The sequence below is a fragment of the Lathyrus oleraceus genome, chromosome 4, assembly GCF_024323335.1.
Source record: "Lathyrus oleraceus cultivar Zhongwan6 chromosome 4, CAAS_Psat_ZW6_1.0, whole genome shotgun sequence".
NCBI lineage: Eukaryota > Viridiplantae > Streptophyta > Magnoliopsida > Fabales > Fabaceae > Lathyrus > Lathyrus oleraceus.
In genome coordinates, this window is record NC_066582.1 from 110,892,565 (window position 1) to 110,910,915 (window position 18,351).

The 18,351-nt window shown below is 37.2% G+C and overlaps 1 protein-coding gene across 1 annotated transcript; it reads left to right on the forward strand.

The window, feature by feature from the left end:
* The first annotated feature begins 13,522 nt into the window (after positions 1 to 13,522).
* On the forward strand, positions 13,523 to 14,832 carry LOC127073820 (altered inheritance of mitochondria protein 3-like). The gene is made up of 2 exons (XM_051015046.1): positions 13,523 to 13,607; positions 13,692 to 14,832. Exons 1-2 carry the CDS (start codon positions 13,533 to 13,535, stop codon positions 14,763 to 14,765), a joined length of 1,149 nt encoding a protein of 382 aa, XP_050871003.1. The 5' UTR covers positions 13,523 to 13,532; the 3' UTR covers positions 14,766 to 14,832.
* The last annotated feature ends 3,519 nt before the right edge of the window (positions 14,833 to 18,351 follow it).

An 18,351-nucleotide genomic window follows, 5' to 3' on the forward strand; every position in this document is an offset into this window, starting at 1 on the left:
TTACCAAATGGGATATTTCCTTAAGTCCAACTTATATATTTTCCAAAATAATAATCCAATAATAATAATAATAAAATTTCTAATTATTTAATTAAATTAATAAATAAATTATTAACTCAATTCAAATAATTATTTTATTATTATCGGGGTGTTACAGGCGCCCCCTCTTAAAAATTGCAAGGAGGCGCCAATTGGATTGGCTAGGGCACCTGCCCTAGCCAATCCAATTGGCGCCTATGTGTAATTTTTAAGAGGGGGCGCCAATCCAATTGGCGCCTCCCTTAAAAAAACCTCAAATGAAAAAACTTCCAACATGAAAGTTGTAGATCTTTTCAAGACAATGAATTTGGATATATATTTTGCATCATTTGGGTTTTTTATGAGAAAGTTATGGGCAGTTGAAGTTGGACTTCTGAGTTTGTCAACTGTTATCAGACCGATAATGTTTTGTATTATTGCATGTGTTTCTTTTAGGAATATGAATTTTTGTCCAACATAACATTTGAACTAGACATCTTAAATTTTCCAATGCACTTGGTCCCACCTCAAAATAATAAAAAATGAGTGAGTTAGGTCCCTGCGAACTTGACCCAAAATTAGGGTTTATGTCAAAATGACCTATAATGTTTTGAAATTAATGATGAGCTTCCAAGTTTCAAATGGATTTTTGATGAACATGAAAGTTGTTCATATGGCGACTGTTGTTAAAACTTGAATGGAGGCGCCAATTGGATTGGCTAGGGCAGGTGCCCTAGCCTAGGGTAGGTGCCCTAGCCAATCCAATTGGCGCCTATGTGTATGTTTTAAAAGGAGGCGCCAACTCAATTGCCGAGTCTCTCATAAAATGCCTTTTTTGTCTTATAAATAGATGCGTAGTGTGACCTATTGTTCCACAATTCATATAATCATTTGGCTATCATGTTTGGTGTTCGTCGCCGATACGGTAAGGTGATTTATGCGAGAGACAAACCTCAATTGCTGATGCTGTTTTGGAACATCACCACGTTAGATCAACTGAAGAGGGAGCTGGTTCGATGGTTAGACGGGAAAATACCAGAAGGGGAAAAAATCAGAAGTATTGAGAGACTTGACAGTATCTTTGGTTGGGTGCGAATGAAAACTGATAAGGATGCTAGGGAAATGATGTTCGGTCGAGACGATATTAATTTGATTGTTGTAATCAGTTAGAATTATTTATGTTTTCAGATGTTTTGTACTGATGTTGGTTATGAAACTCGTTGTAACAAGAACTTAATGATATATAATGATTGATTGTTACAGAAATACAATGTTACAAAAAGCATAAGATCTAGATACAATGTTACAAATAGCTTAAGATCTAGATATCATGTTACAATAAGCTTAAGATCTAGATGATGCTCCTTGATTGGGACAGTTGTTTTTGTTGTGTCCTGGTTGACGACAGATACTACATAATCTTATCATTTTATCTGTGGAATCCATCTCTGTTCTTATACGTGTGCTGTTTGGCCTTCCTTTCTTCTTTCTACGCATCTCTTCATTGTGCCAAACAATATCTCCTTCATATGGAGGCCAGTAATCCTCCATTGGTAGTACTGAAAAGCTTTTACTATATACATTCATGATGGTGTTGGCCTTGTACACATCAGATAAATGGGTGTAAGCGTCTTGACGAGTATAAGCGCATGCTGCAATGACATGGGAGCAAGGTATGCGGAAGGCCTGAAATTTTCCACAATCGCACCAACTTCTGTGTAGTTTAACCGCGTAGGCTAAATTTGGTCTCCCCTCGCTGTTGCCCATTGTTTCCTGGACGCTGAAATTTTGTCTATGACAGTCAAACACTGTTACAACGTGTGTCGTAGCTTTGATGCTCTCCTCTTTCATGACCTTCATGCAACATTCACTGAATACTTGTACGGACATTAACACTGCACTCCATCTTTCACCTCTGCTTGCGAACATAGAAGCCAACCTATAATAGGTTGATCTTACCAAGGCGGTTATGGGCAGGTTTCGAATTCCTTTGAAAACCCCGTTCATGCATTCCACAATGTTTGTTGTCATGTGGCCCCATCGACAACCACCGTCAAATGCTCTTGTCCACTGCTCTACTGGGATGTTATTTATCCATCTCCCCGCGTCTTCATTAGACAGTCGAATCTCATCACGATAATATTGAAAAGACGGTTGAGTTAAAGCATACCCAGCATTCACCACCTTCTTGCGAAGATTCTTATCTTTTAAAGCACGCATGAAGTTTTGTGCAATGTGTCTGATACAGTAGACATGTGTAGAAGGAGGATCATGCCATCCGTTGTCATGGTTGTTGTAGGCACTTTCGATGGCAGCATGTCTATCAGAAATCAGACATAGATTGGCTTGTGGAGCGACATGCGTTCTGAGATGTCGAAGAAAGAAACCCCATCCAGCAGCCGTTTCACCTTCAACAAGAGCAAAGGCAATGGGAAATACATTGTTGTTACCGTCTTGTGCAACTGCCATGAGCAACGTACCCTTGTATTTTCCGTATAACCAAGTGCCATCAATTTGCAAGAGAGGTTTGCAGAAAGCGAAACCTTTGATGCACGGGTCAAATGCCCAAAAGAGACGGTGAAATATTCTATTACCTGTAGCACAGGTTCCGTCTGGCATCATTGCTGGCACTGTCTCCAGAATTGCCACAGTTCCTGGGACATAAGTTTTTAGTGCCCATAAAAACCGTGGTAATTCCTTGAATGAGTCCTCCCAGTTGCCGAAAACCTGCTCAACAGCCTTTGTCCTCGCAATCCATGCTTTCTTGTAAGATGGAGTATAATTATATGTTGTTCGGATATGGGATATAATTATACTCACCTTCACTGATGGGTCTTTATTTACCAATGGCAGAATGTCTCGACATATCAAAGTTGTGCTCAGTTTACGGTGATCTTGTTGAACGGTTGTTGCGACGCAACTGTGTGGTGGGTCTATTGAAGCGATCTCCCAAGAGTCATTTTTCTTCTTGTAAGATGCAGCCAAACGAAACTTACAAAGCATGTTACGACATTCGATAACATACCTTCTAGAATCAGTGCGTTTCACCGTAAAGTCAGCAAAGTTGTTCATGTGGTATTTTTGGATTGCCAAGACACATTCCTCTTTGGTACGAAACATGTCTCCAACCTTTAATTCGCCTACTGGTCTCGGATACGGATTATAGAAGACACCGTCGGACATTTCATCGTCGTGAAGATCCATATTTGTCATATGTTGAGGAGGAATATAGGCATGAGTAGGAGGTATTGGTGGTTGTTGAGCCTCATCTTCATCGTCGTTATTCAGGATGTGATCTGTAACACCCCGATAAAATATGATAATTATTTAAATTAAGTTAATAGTATATTTATTAATTTAATTAAATAATTGGAATATTATTGGATTATTATTATTGGAATAATAAAGTTGGAATATATATAAAGGGTTCCATTTGGTAAAAAGGGTTTTTCACGTGAAAACCAGAGAAGCGACAGAAAGTGAGAAAAGGGCAAAGAGGAAGAGCAAGAGAACAGGGGTTGAAGAAGGGAAAAGCTTGAAGTAAAGGATTTGCCGGATTAACTCAGGTAAGGGGGGTTTATCGTCGTTTAATGGGTATTATGGGTTAACATGTAATGGGTAGTAATAAGCCATTGAATTGACCCTAATTGGGATGAGGAATGTTGTAAATGGTGATGAATAAGTTATGTTAAAACTGTAATTGAATCTATATGTGGGTGAGTCGTAATTTCTGGACGTGTAGCTTTTTACGGAATTGAAATCGGAGGTCCGGAAGTCCTCCGACGGCGAGAAATGCGGGAAATCTGCATTCTGTTTTCGTGTTAGCGCAGGAACAACTTTCTGTTCTGCGTTAACCGGTTAACCCAGGGTGTTAACCGGTTAACACTGTTATGATTTAGAAAAATTAATTTCTGTTCTGCGTTAACCGGTTAACCCAGGGCGTTAACCGGTTAACACTGTTAAAATGTGCCAGGAAGCGTGTTCTGTTTTGCGTTAACCGGTTAACACAGGGCGTTAACCGGTTAACACTGTTGGAAAAGTGAAAATTTGATATTCAAATATTGTGTACATAGTTGATGATTGGCCTATATTGGTGTATGATATAGTAGGGATCATTTCCCGTTGTTTTGAGCAGTAGGGGTATTAGTAGAGTGTGCTAATACTGTAATTTATTATTTGGCACGACATGATATGATTCTGTGATAAATATGCTGATAATGTATGATGGTATGCATAATGCTGTGAATATATCTATTATGTATGCAGTTGTGGATGGACTGTTTATGGCTTAGAGTGTGAGCATATGTCCATTGTGGATTGTTGTTGATGGTTGCATGCTAGGTGATTTAGCGTGCATAGTACGGCCTTTATGGTGGTAGCTAATTCCCATGGTGAGGAATTAGTGAGTGAGTTATTGTGGATTGTTGTTGATGTTTGCATGCTAGGTGAATTAGCGTGCATAGCATAGCCCTTGGGGTGGTAGCTAATTCCCATGGTGAGGAATTAGTGAGTGAGTCACTAGGTCTCAAATGAGTGGGACTAGTGAGCTTGGTAGCCGTATCTGGATTTGATCGGTGAGGTTGAACTATGTGTTCACGAATAGTCGGTACCGCATGCATGGAGTCTCATTGCATAATGTATGTATGACGTATAATATGAATGGATGTATTCCAATATTACACGTGTGTTTTGTGTTGTGTTGTGTTGAGTATGATTATGAGTTGATGTTGTCGTTGCTGAATGTGTGATATGATTAGGGTGATGAAATGTGTTAATTTACTTAGCATTACATGATATTTTATAATGCTTATTATATCGATTGAGGAACTCACCCTTACAACTATGTTTCAGGTAACGAGCAGTGATTGAGTAGAAGCTAGTGCTTGGAGTCTAGTGTAGTTCCTTAGTGGGTCATGCTCTGGTAAATGTAACATCGGGACGGGATGTTTTACTTTGTTTTCATTTTGGTTGTTGAACAACTTTACATGTAATGTGTTACATGGTTTGCATGATTGATTAGATCTCTATCCGCTGCGAATTGTGCAATGTTTTATTTTGATTAATAAATGAGCATGACAAGTTATTATGGTGAATGGTGTGAAGTGTCAAGTGTGACACCCTTAAATTGCATATCTACTCTGATTTATATTTTGTTGAATTAATTAATTATTGGGGTATTTTAGAAGGGTGTTACATTAGTGGTATCAGAGCATAGTCGGTCGAGTCGAGTCGTAATTATTCTGTTTCCTGTATGTGATAGGTGTTGTGTAACCCTATCAGTACTTATTGTTTTAGCTTGTTGGATTAACTCAGAATAGAGATGGCTGGAAGAAGTAGAGACGATGCTGCGATTGCTGAGGCTCTGGGTATGCTAGCTGGAGTACTTGGAGGGAATCCGAATGTTGTGGGATTGGGAGCTGCTCGTCAACTGAGTGAGTTCCAGAAGAACAATCCTCCAATGTTCAAGGGAGCATACGATCCAGATGGTGCTCAGAAGTGGTTGAAGGAGATCGAGAGGATCTTCCGAGTGACTGAGTGTGCCGATAACCAGAAGGTCAGGTTCGGTACGCATATGCTGTCAGAGGAAGCAGATGATTGGTGGGTTGCTGCCCGCACTGAGTTGGAAGCTGCTGGGAGTGCTGAGATCACTTGGGCGGTGTTCAGAGAGAGATTCCTGAGGAAGTACTTTCCAGAGGATGTCAGAGGAAAGAAAGAGATAGAGTTCTTAGAATTGAAGCAGGGCAACCGGTTTGTTACTGAGTATGCTGCTAAGTTCACAGAGCTGTCGAAGTATTACACTCCCTATGATGAGGCAGTAGTAGCAGATGGGGCAGAGTTGTTTATGCTGTTAGCGACTTTGGAGGCTAAAGATAAACTGGTGATTTGCGATCTAGCCGTGGTGTGTGATTTTCCTGATGTGTTTCCTGAAGAAGTGAATGAATTACCGCCAGAGCGTGAAGTTGAGTTCTCGATTGATTTGGTACCTGGTACTAGGCCGATATCGATGGCTCCGTACCGTATGTCTGCTGTTGAGTTAACTGAATTGAAGAGTCAGTTGGAAGATCTGTTGGATAAGAAATTTATTCGTCCGAGTGTGTCACCGTGGGGCGTACCAGTGTTATTGGTTAAGAAGAAAGAAGGTACTATGAGGTTGTGTGTGGACTACAGGCAACTGAATAAAGTGACGATCAAGAATCGGTATCCTTTGCCGAGGATTGATGATTTGATGGATCAGTTGGTTGGTGCGAGTGTGTTCAGCAAAATAGATTTGAGATCGGGGTATCATCAGATACGTGTGAAAACTGAGGATATTCAGAAGACTGCTTTCAGAACAAGGTATGGACATTATGAGTATTCTGTAATGCCTTTTGGTGTGACTAATGCGCCTGGGGTATTTATGGAGTATATGAATAGGATTTTCCATCCGTACCTAGACAAGTTTGTTGTGGTGTTTATTGACGATATTTTGGTGTATTCGAAATCTGAAGAAGAGCATGCTGAACATTTGAGAGTGGTTTTAGGAGTTCTACGAGAAAAGAAGTTATTTGCTAAACTGTCCAAGTGTGAATTTTGGTTAGAAGAGGTTAATTTTCTTGGTCATGTGGTTTCAAGAGGTGGTGTTGCTGTTGATCCTACTAAGATAGAAGCGGTATCTAAGTGGGAAGCTCCGAAGTCAGTTTCTGAGATAAGGAGTTTTCTTGGACTTGCAGGTTATTATAGGAAATTCATTGAGGGATTTTCTAAGTTGGCGTTACCGTTAACGATGTTGACTAGAAAGGGCCAAGCGTTTGTTTGGGATTCAAAATGTGAAGAAGGTTTCCAAGAGTTAAAGAGAAGGTTAACTACTGCTCCTATTATGATATTACCAAGTCCATCGGAACCATTTGAGGTTTACTGTGATGCTTCATTGTTGGGTTTGGGTGGTGTTTTGATGCAGAATAAGCAGGTTGTAGCTTATGCTTCGAGACAACTGAAGGTTCATGAGAGGAACTATCCGACACACGATTTAGAGTTGGCAGCTGTGGTATTTGTTCTGAAGTTATGGAGGCATTACTTGTACGGGTCAAGATTTGAGGTTTTCAGTGACCATAAAAGTTTAAAGTATTTGTTTGATCAGAAAGAGCTGAATATGAGACAGAGGAGATGGTTAGAGTTTCTGAAGGATTATGACTTTGGGTTGAATTACCATCCGGGTAAAGCAAACGTAGTGGCTGATGCATTGAGTCGGAAATCATTGCATATGTCTATGTTAATGGTTAAGGAATTGGATTTAATTGAGCAGTTTAGAGACTTGAGTTTGGTGTGTGAGAGTACTCACAATAGTGTTAAATTGGGAATGTTGAAGTTAACGAGTGGTATTCTGGATGAGATTAGAGAGGGTCAGAAATCCGATGTGCTTTTGGTTGATAAGTTGACTCTAGTGAATCAAGGTCAAGGTGGTGAATTCAGAGTTGATGAGAATGGTATTTTGAAATTTGGTAGTCGGGTGTGTATTCCGGATGTTACTGAACTTAAGAAGAGTATTCTGGAAGAAGGACATCGTAGTGGCTTGAGTATTCATCCTGGAGCTACGAAGATGTATCATGATTTGAAGAAGTTATTTTGGTGGCCGGGAATGAAAAGAGAAATTGCGAGTTTTGTTTATTCTTGTTTGACTTGTCAGAAGTCAAAGATTGAGCATCAGAAGCCGTCTGGGCTAATGCAACCGTTGGCTATTCCAGAGTGGAAGTGGGATAGTATCAGTATGGATTTTGTTTCTGGTTTACCGAGGACAATTAAGAATTTTGAAGCTATTTGGGTGATTGTTGACAGATTGACAAAATCGACTCATTTCATTCCGATCAGAATGGATTATCCGTTAGAGAGATTAGCTGAGTTGTATATTGAGAAAATTGTAAGTTTGCATGGTATTCCGTTGAGTATTGTTTCGGACAAAGATCCTAGATTTACATCGAAGTTCTGGGAAGGTTTGCAGAGGGCTTTGGGAACTAAGCTGAGATTGAGTTCTGCATATCATCCGCAGACTGATGGTCAGACTGAGAGGACGATTCAGTCACTGGAGGATCTTTTGAGGGCTTGTGTTTTGGAAAAGGGAGGTGCTTGGGATTGTTATTTACCTTTGATTGAGTTTACCTACAACAATAGTTTTCATTTGAGCATTGGTATGGCACCGTTTGAAGCTTTGTATGGTAGGAGATGTCGGACACCTTTATGTTGGTATGAGTCCGGTGAGAGTGCTGTGGTTGGACCGGAGATTGTTCAACAAACTACGGAAAAGATTAAGATGATTCAGGAGAAGATGAGGATTGCTCAGAGTCGTCAGAAGAGTTATCACGACAAGAGGAGGAAGTCACTTGAGTTTCAAGAGGGAGATCATGTGTTTCTTCGTGTTACTCCGATAACTGGGGTTGGTCGAGCTTTGAAGTCGAAGAAGTTGACACCTCGATTTATTGGTCCTTATCAGATTTTGGAGAGGATAGGGGAGGTAGCCTATCGTATCGCTTTACCGCCGTCACTTGCGAATTTGCATGAGGTTTTTCATGTGTCTCAGTTGAGGAGGTACATTCCTGATCCGCCGCATGTGGTCCAAGTAGATGATGTACAGGTGAGAGATAACCTGACTGTTGAAACATCACCTATGAGGATCGAGGATCGAGAGTTGAAGCAGTTGCGGGGTAAAGAGATTGCTTTGGTAAAGGTAGCTTGGGGAGGACCAGCAGCTGGCAATGCGACTTGGGAACTTGAGAGTCAGATGAAGGAGTCTTATCCAGAGTTATTCGCTTGAGGTATGTTTTCGAGGACGAAAACTCTTTTAGTGGGGGAGAGTTGTAACACCCCGATAAAATATGATAATTATTTAAATTAAGTTAATAGTATATTTATTAATTTAATTAAATAATTGGAATATTATTGGATTATTATTATTGGAATAATAAAGTTGGAATATATATAAAGGGTTCCATTTGGTAAAAAGGGTTTTTCACGTGAAAACCAGAGAAGCGACAGAAAGTGAGAAAAGGGAAAAGAGGAAGAGCAAGAGAACAGGGGTTGAAGAAGGGAAAAGCTTGAAGTAAAGGATTTTCCGGATTAACTCAGGTAAGGGGGGTTTATCGTCGTTTAATGGGTATTATGGGTTAACATGTAATGGGTAGTAATAAGCCATTGAATTGACCCTAATTGGGATGAGGAATGTTGTAAATGGTGATGAATAAGTTATGTTAAAACTATAATTGAATCTATATGTGGGTGAGTCGTAATTTCTGGACGTGTAGCTTTTTACGGAATTGAAATCGGAGGTCCGGAAGTCCTCCGACGGGGAGAAATGCGGGAAATCTGCATTCTGTTTTCGTGTTAGCGCAGGAACAGCTTTCTGTTCTGCGTTAACCGGTTAACCCAGGGTGTTAACCGGTTAACACTGTTATGATTTAGAAAAATTAATTTCTGTTCTGCGTTAACCGGTTAACCCAGGGCGTTAACCGGTTAACACTGTTAAAATGTGCCAGGAAGCGTGTTCTGTTTTGCGTTAACCGGTTAACACAGGGCGTTAACCGGTTAACACTGTTGGAAAAGTGAAAATTTGATATTCAAATATTGTGTACATAGTTGATGATTGGCCTATATTGGTGTATGATATAGTAGGGATCATTTCCCGTTGTTTTGAGCAGTAGGGGTATTAGTAGAGTGTGCTAATACTGTAATTTATTATTTGGCACGACATGATATGATTCTGTGATAAATATGCTGATAATGTATGATGGTATGCATAATGCTGTGAATATATCTATTATGTATGCAGTTGTGGATGGACTGTTTATGGCTTAGAGTGTGAGCATATGTCCATTGTGGATTGTTGTTGATGGTTGCATGCTAGGTGATTTAGCGTGCATAGTATGACCTTTATGGTGGTAGCTAATTCCCATGGTGAGAAATTAGTGAGTGAGTTATTGTGGATTGTTGTTGATGTTTGCATGCTAGGTGAATTAGCGTGCATAGCATAGCCCTTGGGGTGGTAGCTAATTCCCATGGTGAGGAATTAGTGAGTGAGTCACTAGGTCTCAAATGAGTGGGACTAGTGAGCTTGGTAGCCGTATCTGGATTTGATCGGTGAGGTTGAACTATGTGTTCACGAATAGTCGGTACCGCGTGCATGGAGTCTCATTGCATAATGTATGTATGACGTATAATATGAATGGATGTATTCCAATATTACACGTGTGTTTTGTGTTGTGTTGTGTTGAGTATGATTATGAGTTGATGTTGCCGTTGCTGAATGTGTGATATGATTAGGGTGATGAAATGTGTTAATTTACTTAGCATTACATGATATTTTATAATGCTTATTATATCGATTGAGGAACTCACCCTTACAACTATGTTTCAGGTAACGAGCAGTGATTGAGTAGAAGCTAGTGCTTGGAGTCTAGTGTAGTTCCTTAGTGGGTCATGCTCTGGTAAATGTAACATCGGGACGGGATGTTTTACTTTGTTTTCATTTTGGTTGTTGAACAACTTTACATGTAATGTGTTACATGGTTTGCATGATTGATTAGATCTCTATCCGCTGCGAATTGTGCAATGTTTTATTTTGATTAATAAATGAGCATGACAAGTTATTATGGTGAATGGTGTGAAGTGTCAAGTGTGACACCCTTAAATTGCATATCTACTCTGATTTATATTTTGTTGAATTAATTAATTATTGGGGTATTTTAGAAGGGTGCTACATGATCAACATGTATCTCAGTCTCCTCTTCTTCTTCATCAACAACATCGACCTCTACTTCTGCTTCTGGGTTGAGTTCATCTGACCATTGTGCATCATCTGCAGCATCTCCACCAGCTGGATCCTGATCTGTTAGTTGAGACTGTTGAGACGGTATACATGGTTGTAGAGTAATGTACAACTCGATACAATTCATGCCTGAATGTTCATGACTAAGAAACATGCTTTGAACATCTTCATCGTCTCGTATCTTTAGGGGGAAAAACTTGCATTGACCATTCTAAAAAAATATAGGATTCTGATATGTCATCTTTGACACAATACCTGATGCTATAAAGGATTGTATTCTTTTTTTGAAATGCAAAAAGGTTGCATTTCTCTTCATCGTGACTCTAATGGTATCAGTGTTTCTAAAACAAAAACCATGAAGCTCAGAGTCAAAAGTTTCACCGTTGCAGTGAACGTTGATACTGTATAATGATGAAGATGACATTTTGGAGATGAAAACTATTTTGCAAGTGCAGATGAATGTGAGTGAAGATGAAAAGTATTTTGCAGATGATAAGTATTAATGTGAGTGAAGATGAATGTGAGTGAAGATGAAAAGTATTTTGCAGATGATAAGTATTTTGCAAGTGCAGATGAATGTGATAGTAAGACACTTAAATAGATGGTATTAGTGTCTCACATTGAAGCTAGTCTGAGATACCTTGTCAAGCATGCAAGTAATTTCTGAGATGAGGTGTCTGTCATGCAAGACAGTGTGAGTTGATGTGTCAAGCATGCTAGCTAGTCAAGAGTTGATGTGTCTGTCATGCAAGACAGTGTGAGTTGATGTGTCAAGCATGCTATCTAGTCAAGAGTTGGTGTGTCTGTCATGCAAGACAGTGTGAGTTGATGTGTCAAGCATGCTAGCTAGTCAAGAGTTGATGTGTCTGTCATGCAAGACAGTGTGAGTTGATGTGTCAAGCATGCTAGCTAGTCAAGAGTTGATGTGTCTGTCATGCAAGACAGAAGTGAGTATTCAGCATGCAGGATACTAGAGAGCCACGTGTCAGAGATGACGTGTCAATCCTGCAAGACAGTGTGAGTTGATGTGTCAACCAGGCAAGGTATCAAGAAGCTAGTCATCAGCATGCAGGAGACAAGACAGACACGTGTCAGACACCTAAGATGGTCAGAGATGATGTGTCAACCAGGCAAGGTATCAAGAAGCTAGTCATCAGCATGCAGGAGACAAGACAGTCACGTGTCGGACACCTAAGATGGTCAGAGATGATGTGTCAATCATGCAAGCCATCAAGAAGCTAGTCATCAGCATGCAGGAGACAAGACAGACACGTGTCGGACACCTAAGATGGTCAGAGATGATGTGTCAATCATGCAAGCCATCCATAAGTGATTTGTTCAGCATGCATGAGACAACAATGCCACTTGTCAGACATGCAGAAGGTGGCGCCAATTGGTTTGGCGCCTACCTTTAAGGCTTGTACATGGTCGCCAATTTGAATGGCGCCCCCATGGAGTCAGTCCTCGAAACCAAGCATTCAGAACTAGCCTTGCATGCATGTGCCCTAGGGTGTCGCCAATTTGAATGGCGCCCCCACTTTAATATTGCACATGGTCGCCAAATGAGGTGGAGACACCATACAAACACAATTTTTCATGCACTCCTCCATTTGCCTATAAATTGATCCACTCCTTCAACAATTCTTCCACACCAACATTCTCACTACTTCATCTACATTTCTCACTACTTCTTTTACAATTTCATCTTCAACAAAATCTTCCATTTTCATCTACACCAACTCCCCAACAATATGTCTTTACTCACAATGGGCGAAGCACACAGAGGAACAGTTGCAAACATCGCGACATACGTAAGTTTTTTCTTATACTTCTTTTTTATGTTTCATCTCCACCAACCCCATTTTATTTTTAAATACCGACTTAGTCAAGTGTTACATTATTTCTATTATAGGAGGTCTCAAGGTTTCGAACTCGAGTCCACGAATTTGTCCCAATGGACCCGATGATTCAACCTTATGTTGAACTCGCCGGTTTTGGTCACCTTAGCAAAATTATGTCTTGGTCTATAGATAACAAGTTCATTCTAGCCTTATGCGAAAGATGGAGGTCAGAGACACACACATTTTGGTTTCCAACCGGTGAGTGTACCGTGACGTTAGAAGACGTCTACATGCTTTTAGGACTACGAATTGAAGGCAAAGCTGTTAATGGTAAGACCAACTATGCAAATTCAATTTGCATGGAGCTTTTAAACACTGATTTGTTAGATGATAATGCTAGGGGACAAGGTATACTACTTTCACGCCTAAAGTCATATTATAATAGTTTTTATTTAGATGAGCATTCTACCGAAGATGCTCGAATCATCAAAACTAGGTGTTACATTATGTTGTTACTAGGATCCTTTTTATTTCCCGAAGGTAGTGGTTCTAGCATGCATATTATGTACTTACCTTTACTTAGACATATAGATAGAATAGGTAGTTATAGTTGGGGATCCGCATGTCTAGCCTATCTCTATAGTTCTTTGTGCAAAAACTCCCACAAAGATACTTCTACATTTTCTGGATGTGCTGTTTTGCTACAAGCATGGGGATGGTCAAGACTACCGTCTCTAGCACTGGTCAATAGCAACCCCTTCACTTTTCCATATGCAAAAAAGTAAGTTGTTTAAATTGCTATATCTTTACTTCCTTCCTTACAGTTTATTACCCATAACTAATTTATTTTAACTTTTTGGTGTAGATGGTCGGCACGCGGTATGAATTACAGCAGATGTCCGAGACATTGTATTACTCAATATCGCAACCTGTTGGATCACCTTCGACCGGCAGACGTAAGCAAAATAATTTCATTATTTCTTCATATTATGTTGACTTTTTCTACATTCATTTAAATCCTATCGTCTTTAACATTTCAGTTCATTTGGCGTCCATACCTTAATATGGATCATGAGCATCAGATCAACCCTGAAGACGCAGCCGTATGGACAACATGCACACCGATAATACGGTTCACAACAGTGGAGCTGCACAACACCGACCGTGTGAAGCTGCAGTTTGGTATGGTCCAGAATATCCCAGATCCCCCAGCTAGCCTAGGAGAATGGCATATGCGTAAAGTGAACGACCAATGGAACTACAACCCTTGGCAAACCTTCGCAAGATCAGAGTGTCGCAAGTGGAAGCACCGTCATGACCATGTCTTAACTGACGCAGTCATGCCAAATGAGGTAAAACCAAGTCGTACTTATATGGCTTGGTATAGATCAGTTGGATTTCAATTCATCGCCGATGATATGTACCTCTACGGCCCACGCCAGACAAGTTACACACAAGAAGGATCAACATCTAACCCCCAACAACATTCTCAGCCCGGTTACTCACAACCACCTATCCGACAAACTTTCCGTTCCACAAACACACAAACATACAACCAAAACATGCCATTCACCCAACCCCAAAACCAAGAACATCCCCCATACCACCACCAACAAATGGACCATCAACCTTCGACCGAACATCGCTTCGCACCCACACCATCACCCTACCAAAGTCGCCTTACCCAAAACACTAACCGCCCCATCACCTACCGTAGCCAAGAACCCCAAACATCACAATACCAAAACATCCCACAACCATATCTCTTCCAAACACCCCAACAACCTTTCCAACCTTTCCTAGACCCATCATTGTCACCCATGTCCCCCTTCAACCATCCCGGTCGCCCATCCATGAGTCAACCACACCCCAACTTCTCTGGCATGGGTCATGAGCTCAGCTACGCCGGTACACCATCATTGAATACTGAAGACTATGCTGAGTTGGCTGAATACCTCAACGGATCTTCTCCTGTAGGAGGTAATGACGCTCCTGGACCATCAGATGAACAAACACCGGTGCAGAATCGTCAACGTGGGTTAGGGCCAAGGGTTAGGGTAGCTAGGGGATGTGGGACCGGAGGTCGGTTAGGTGATCCCGGTCATCACCATTAGGATTCTTTGTGTAAAATCCAAATTTTATTAATATCAATTCGTATTATGTCAAATTTATCTTTGTGTAAACTCCAAACATTAGGTTTCTTTCATAATTCTAAAATAAACACATATCATAATACAAAAATTTATAGGTCAGAAACCCTAATTCAAGGACTTGTTATTGTTATGTTGAAGGGCTTGAATTTGGTCCCTTTTGGCAAAATTCACATACACATATTTTGACAGAAACCCTAATTTGGGTCAAGTTCGCAAGGACCTACCTCACTCATTTTTAATTATTTTGAGGTGGGACCAAGTGCATTGGAAACTTTAAGGTGTCTACTTCACTTCTTATGTTGGACAAAAATTCATAACTCTAACACAAACACATGCAATAATACAAAACATTATAGGTCAGATAACAGATAAAATGTCAAAGAGTCCAACTTCAGGTGCCCATACCTAACTCATAAAAATTGCAAATGATGCAAAACTTTAGTCCAAATTCATTATCTTGAAAAGATCTACAACTTTTATGTTGAAGGTTTTGTCATTTGAGGCTTTTATCATTCAAACTAAAGGGCTTGAAGTTGGTCCCTTTTGGCAAAATTCACATACACTTGTTTTGACATAAACCCTAATTTTGGGTCAAGTTCGCAGGGACCTAACTCACTCATTTTTTATTATTTTGAGGTGGGACCAAGTGTATTGGAAAATTTAAGATGTCTAGTTCAAATGTTATGTTGGACAAAAATTCATATTCCTAAAAGAAACACATGCAATAATACAAAACATTATCGGTCTGATAACAGTTGACAAACTCAGAAGTCCAACTTCAACTGCCCATAACTTTCTCAAAAAAATTTCAAATGTTGCAAAATTTATATCCAAATTCATTGTCTTGAAAAGATCTACAACTTTCATGTTGGAAGTTGTTTCATTTGAGGCAGGTGCCCTAGCCAATCCAATTGGCGCCTCCTTGCAATTTTTAAGAGGGGGCGCCAATCCAATTGGCGCCTCCCTCTAAAAGTGGGGTATATTGGGAATTTTTTTGAAAACTGGGTTATTTTGGGAATTTCTTCGAAAATGTGGGTTATCTCGGTAAATTTGCCTGTGATTTTCTACATGTTTGTTCAGTCTTCATTATTTCTTTTCATATATTATTATAATTGTTTGTTTTTTCTTCTTTTCTTCAATTCGGAATTTATTGTTTTTTACTAATTTCTATCGATGTTAAAGGTAGTGCATTATCAGTGTAAAGAAATATTACACTGATATCTAATTAAAATATTTTATTTTGTCAAATTATAATAGTATTTTAAAAATAAAAATGTGATGTAGCGGGATATCATTGATTGACAGTGTAAAAATATTTTACACTGTCAGTGCATATTCTTTTTTCTCATTTTTATCATGTTTTTTAAATACAAACTTTAATTATCACAAACTCCATTTTTTTGGTAAATTAATTGTTGAAAATGTTAAAATTCGTATTATTATTTTCATTATTGTTCCTTTCTTTTCATTTATATTTATTTTAATTGTATTATTTGTAAGTAATTATTTTGAATTATCACAAAATATATTTTTTTATAATTATATTATTGAAGAAGTTGTATTGGGAGCGGGGAAGAAGCTCAGGAAGTTTAGGCATGTGCCCCCACTTCATTTTAATTTTCATTCCTAATTTATACATGTGTTTTTAATAGAGAAAAAAGAATATGTATTAAAAGTGTAATTTTTACATTGTCTACCCATGAGAGACATGTATTCCACCACATCACACTTTTATTTTTAAAATACTGTTATAATATTTTTTTTACTCCTTCGATGCACTATCTTTAACCTCTTTTTAATATCAATATGAAAATACAATATAATAACTATTAAAGTCACCTAAATCTCAACCTAGTTTCTTTATTTTTATGTATTTAATTTTTAGATAAACATATATTTAATAATATATTTTTTTCTATTTTTTTCTTTTACCTAATTTTTTTTAAAGGATACATGTATAATATTTTGCATCTAAATTTTATCTATTTATTTATTCTAATTAATAAACTATTTCAAACACTTGTTTTATTTTTTTTAATTTAAAAATAAGAAATTTTAAATAATTATAGATTTATAGATAAATATTGCCCCCACTCCTCAATTTTTCTAGCTCCGCCCCTAATTGTGAAATATATTAACTAAAAGATGAAATGAAGTATTTGTTATAATTATTTATTTTTTCCACAATACGAATTGTATTTGTTGTCACATCTAAAATATTTATATTCTTTATTATTATTATTATTATTATTATTATTATTATTATTATTATTATTATTATTATTATTTATTATTATTCCTTATCATTTTTATTCATTGTAATAAAATTTTGGTTTTAAAAATAAAAGATAGAAAATAGGACATTGTCGAATTCATTAATATTAACCATCATTTTTGTGTGTTTGTCTTCCTTTTCTTCAACTCCAAAACTCCTACTCTTTCATGTAACATACAAATCATAGCATTTGAATTGAATTGAATTTAATGGTTAATTAATTAATAAATTAATGTTAATATATATATATATATATATATATATATTATATATATAATATATATATATATATTATATAATATAATATATATATATATATATATATATTATATAAAAAGTGGAGTTCAACTTTTTTTAAAATAAGTTTTTTTAATTTACTCCAAATTATAGTCTTTAAATTGAATATAATTTTAATTTAATTTAAAGACTAAGATTTTGAATAAGCTACAAAAATTTTCTTATTTTTGGAGTAAATTGAACTCGAACATATATATATATATATATATATAATATATATATATATATATATATATATATATATATATATATATATATATATATATATATATATATATATATATATATATATATATATATATAATATATAAAAGTACTAAAACTACTTATCAGGCTCTATTTTCTTATTTTTATTATCTTTTTCATTCTTATTTTACCAATTTTCTGAGCTACCCACCAGGCTCGTACATGAAGGCCGAGTAGAAATTACTATGAAGGAAAGTAGGCCTCTCCAATTTTCTGTCTCGTGCTCTCTCTCATGTATAATTATTATTAGAGTGAAATATATCAGTTTTAATATTTTTTTTTTAACTTTCTTTATATATAACTAGAGAGGACAGAATTCTATCAAAAAGACCACAACATTCATATAATTTATTTTTACATACATTGTTTTTCTTCTTCTTCATTTTAATATCTTTTATTAAATAAATATTTTTATTTGATAATAATTAAAATATTTGTATATATATTTAATCAATTAATTAAATTAATTTTTATATTTAATTAAAATGAGAATAATCAAAATAATAATTATTTATTTTAAAAATCATAGGATAAATGTATGTAAGTAAAAAATAATTAAATTTAATATTTTATAATATTGTCAAATTAAAAAATAATAGTTATTATAAATCAATTACAATTCACCATACTTTATTGTTTAAATATTATTTTTCTGAAAAATATGTACTAAGATAGATGTTAAAGATATGGAAAAACTATTTTTCACTAATTTAATTAGTTAAATTAACT

Bases quoted from the DNA above. Each gene is read 5' to 3' on its own strand.
- LOC127073820 (XM_051015046.1), top strand. From the start codon at position 13,533: ATGAATTACAGCAGATGTCCGAGACATTGTATTACTCAATATCGCAAC. The intron at 13,608-13,691 runs GTAAGCAAAATA...TTAACATTTCAG, and splicing joins ATCACCTTCGACCGGCAGAC to TTCATTTGGCGTCCATACCT.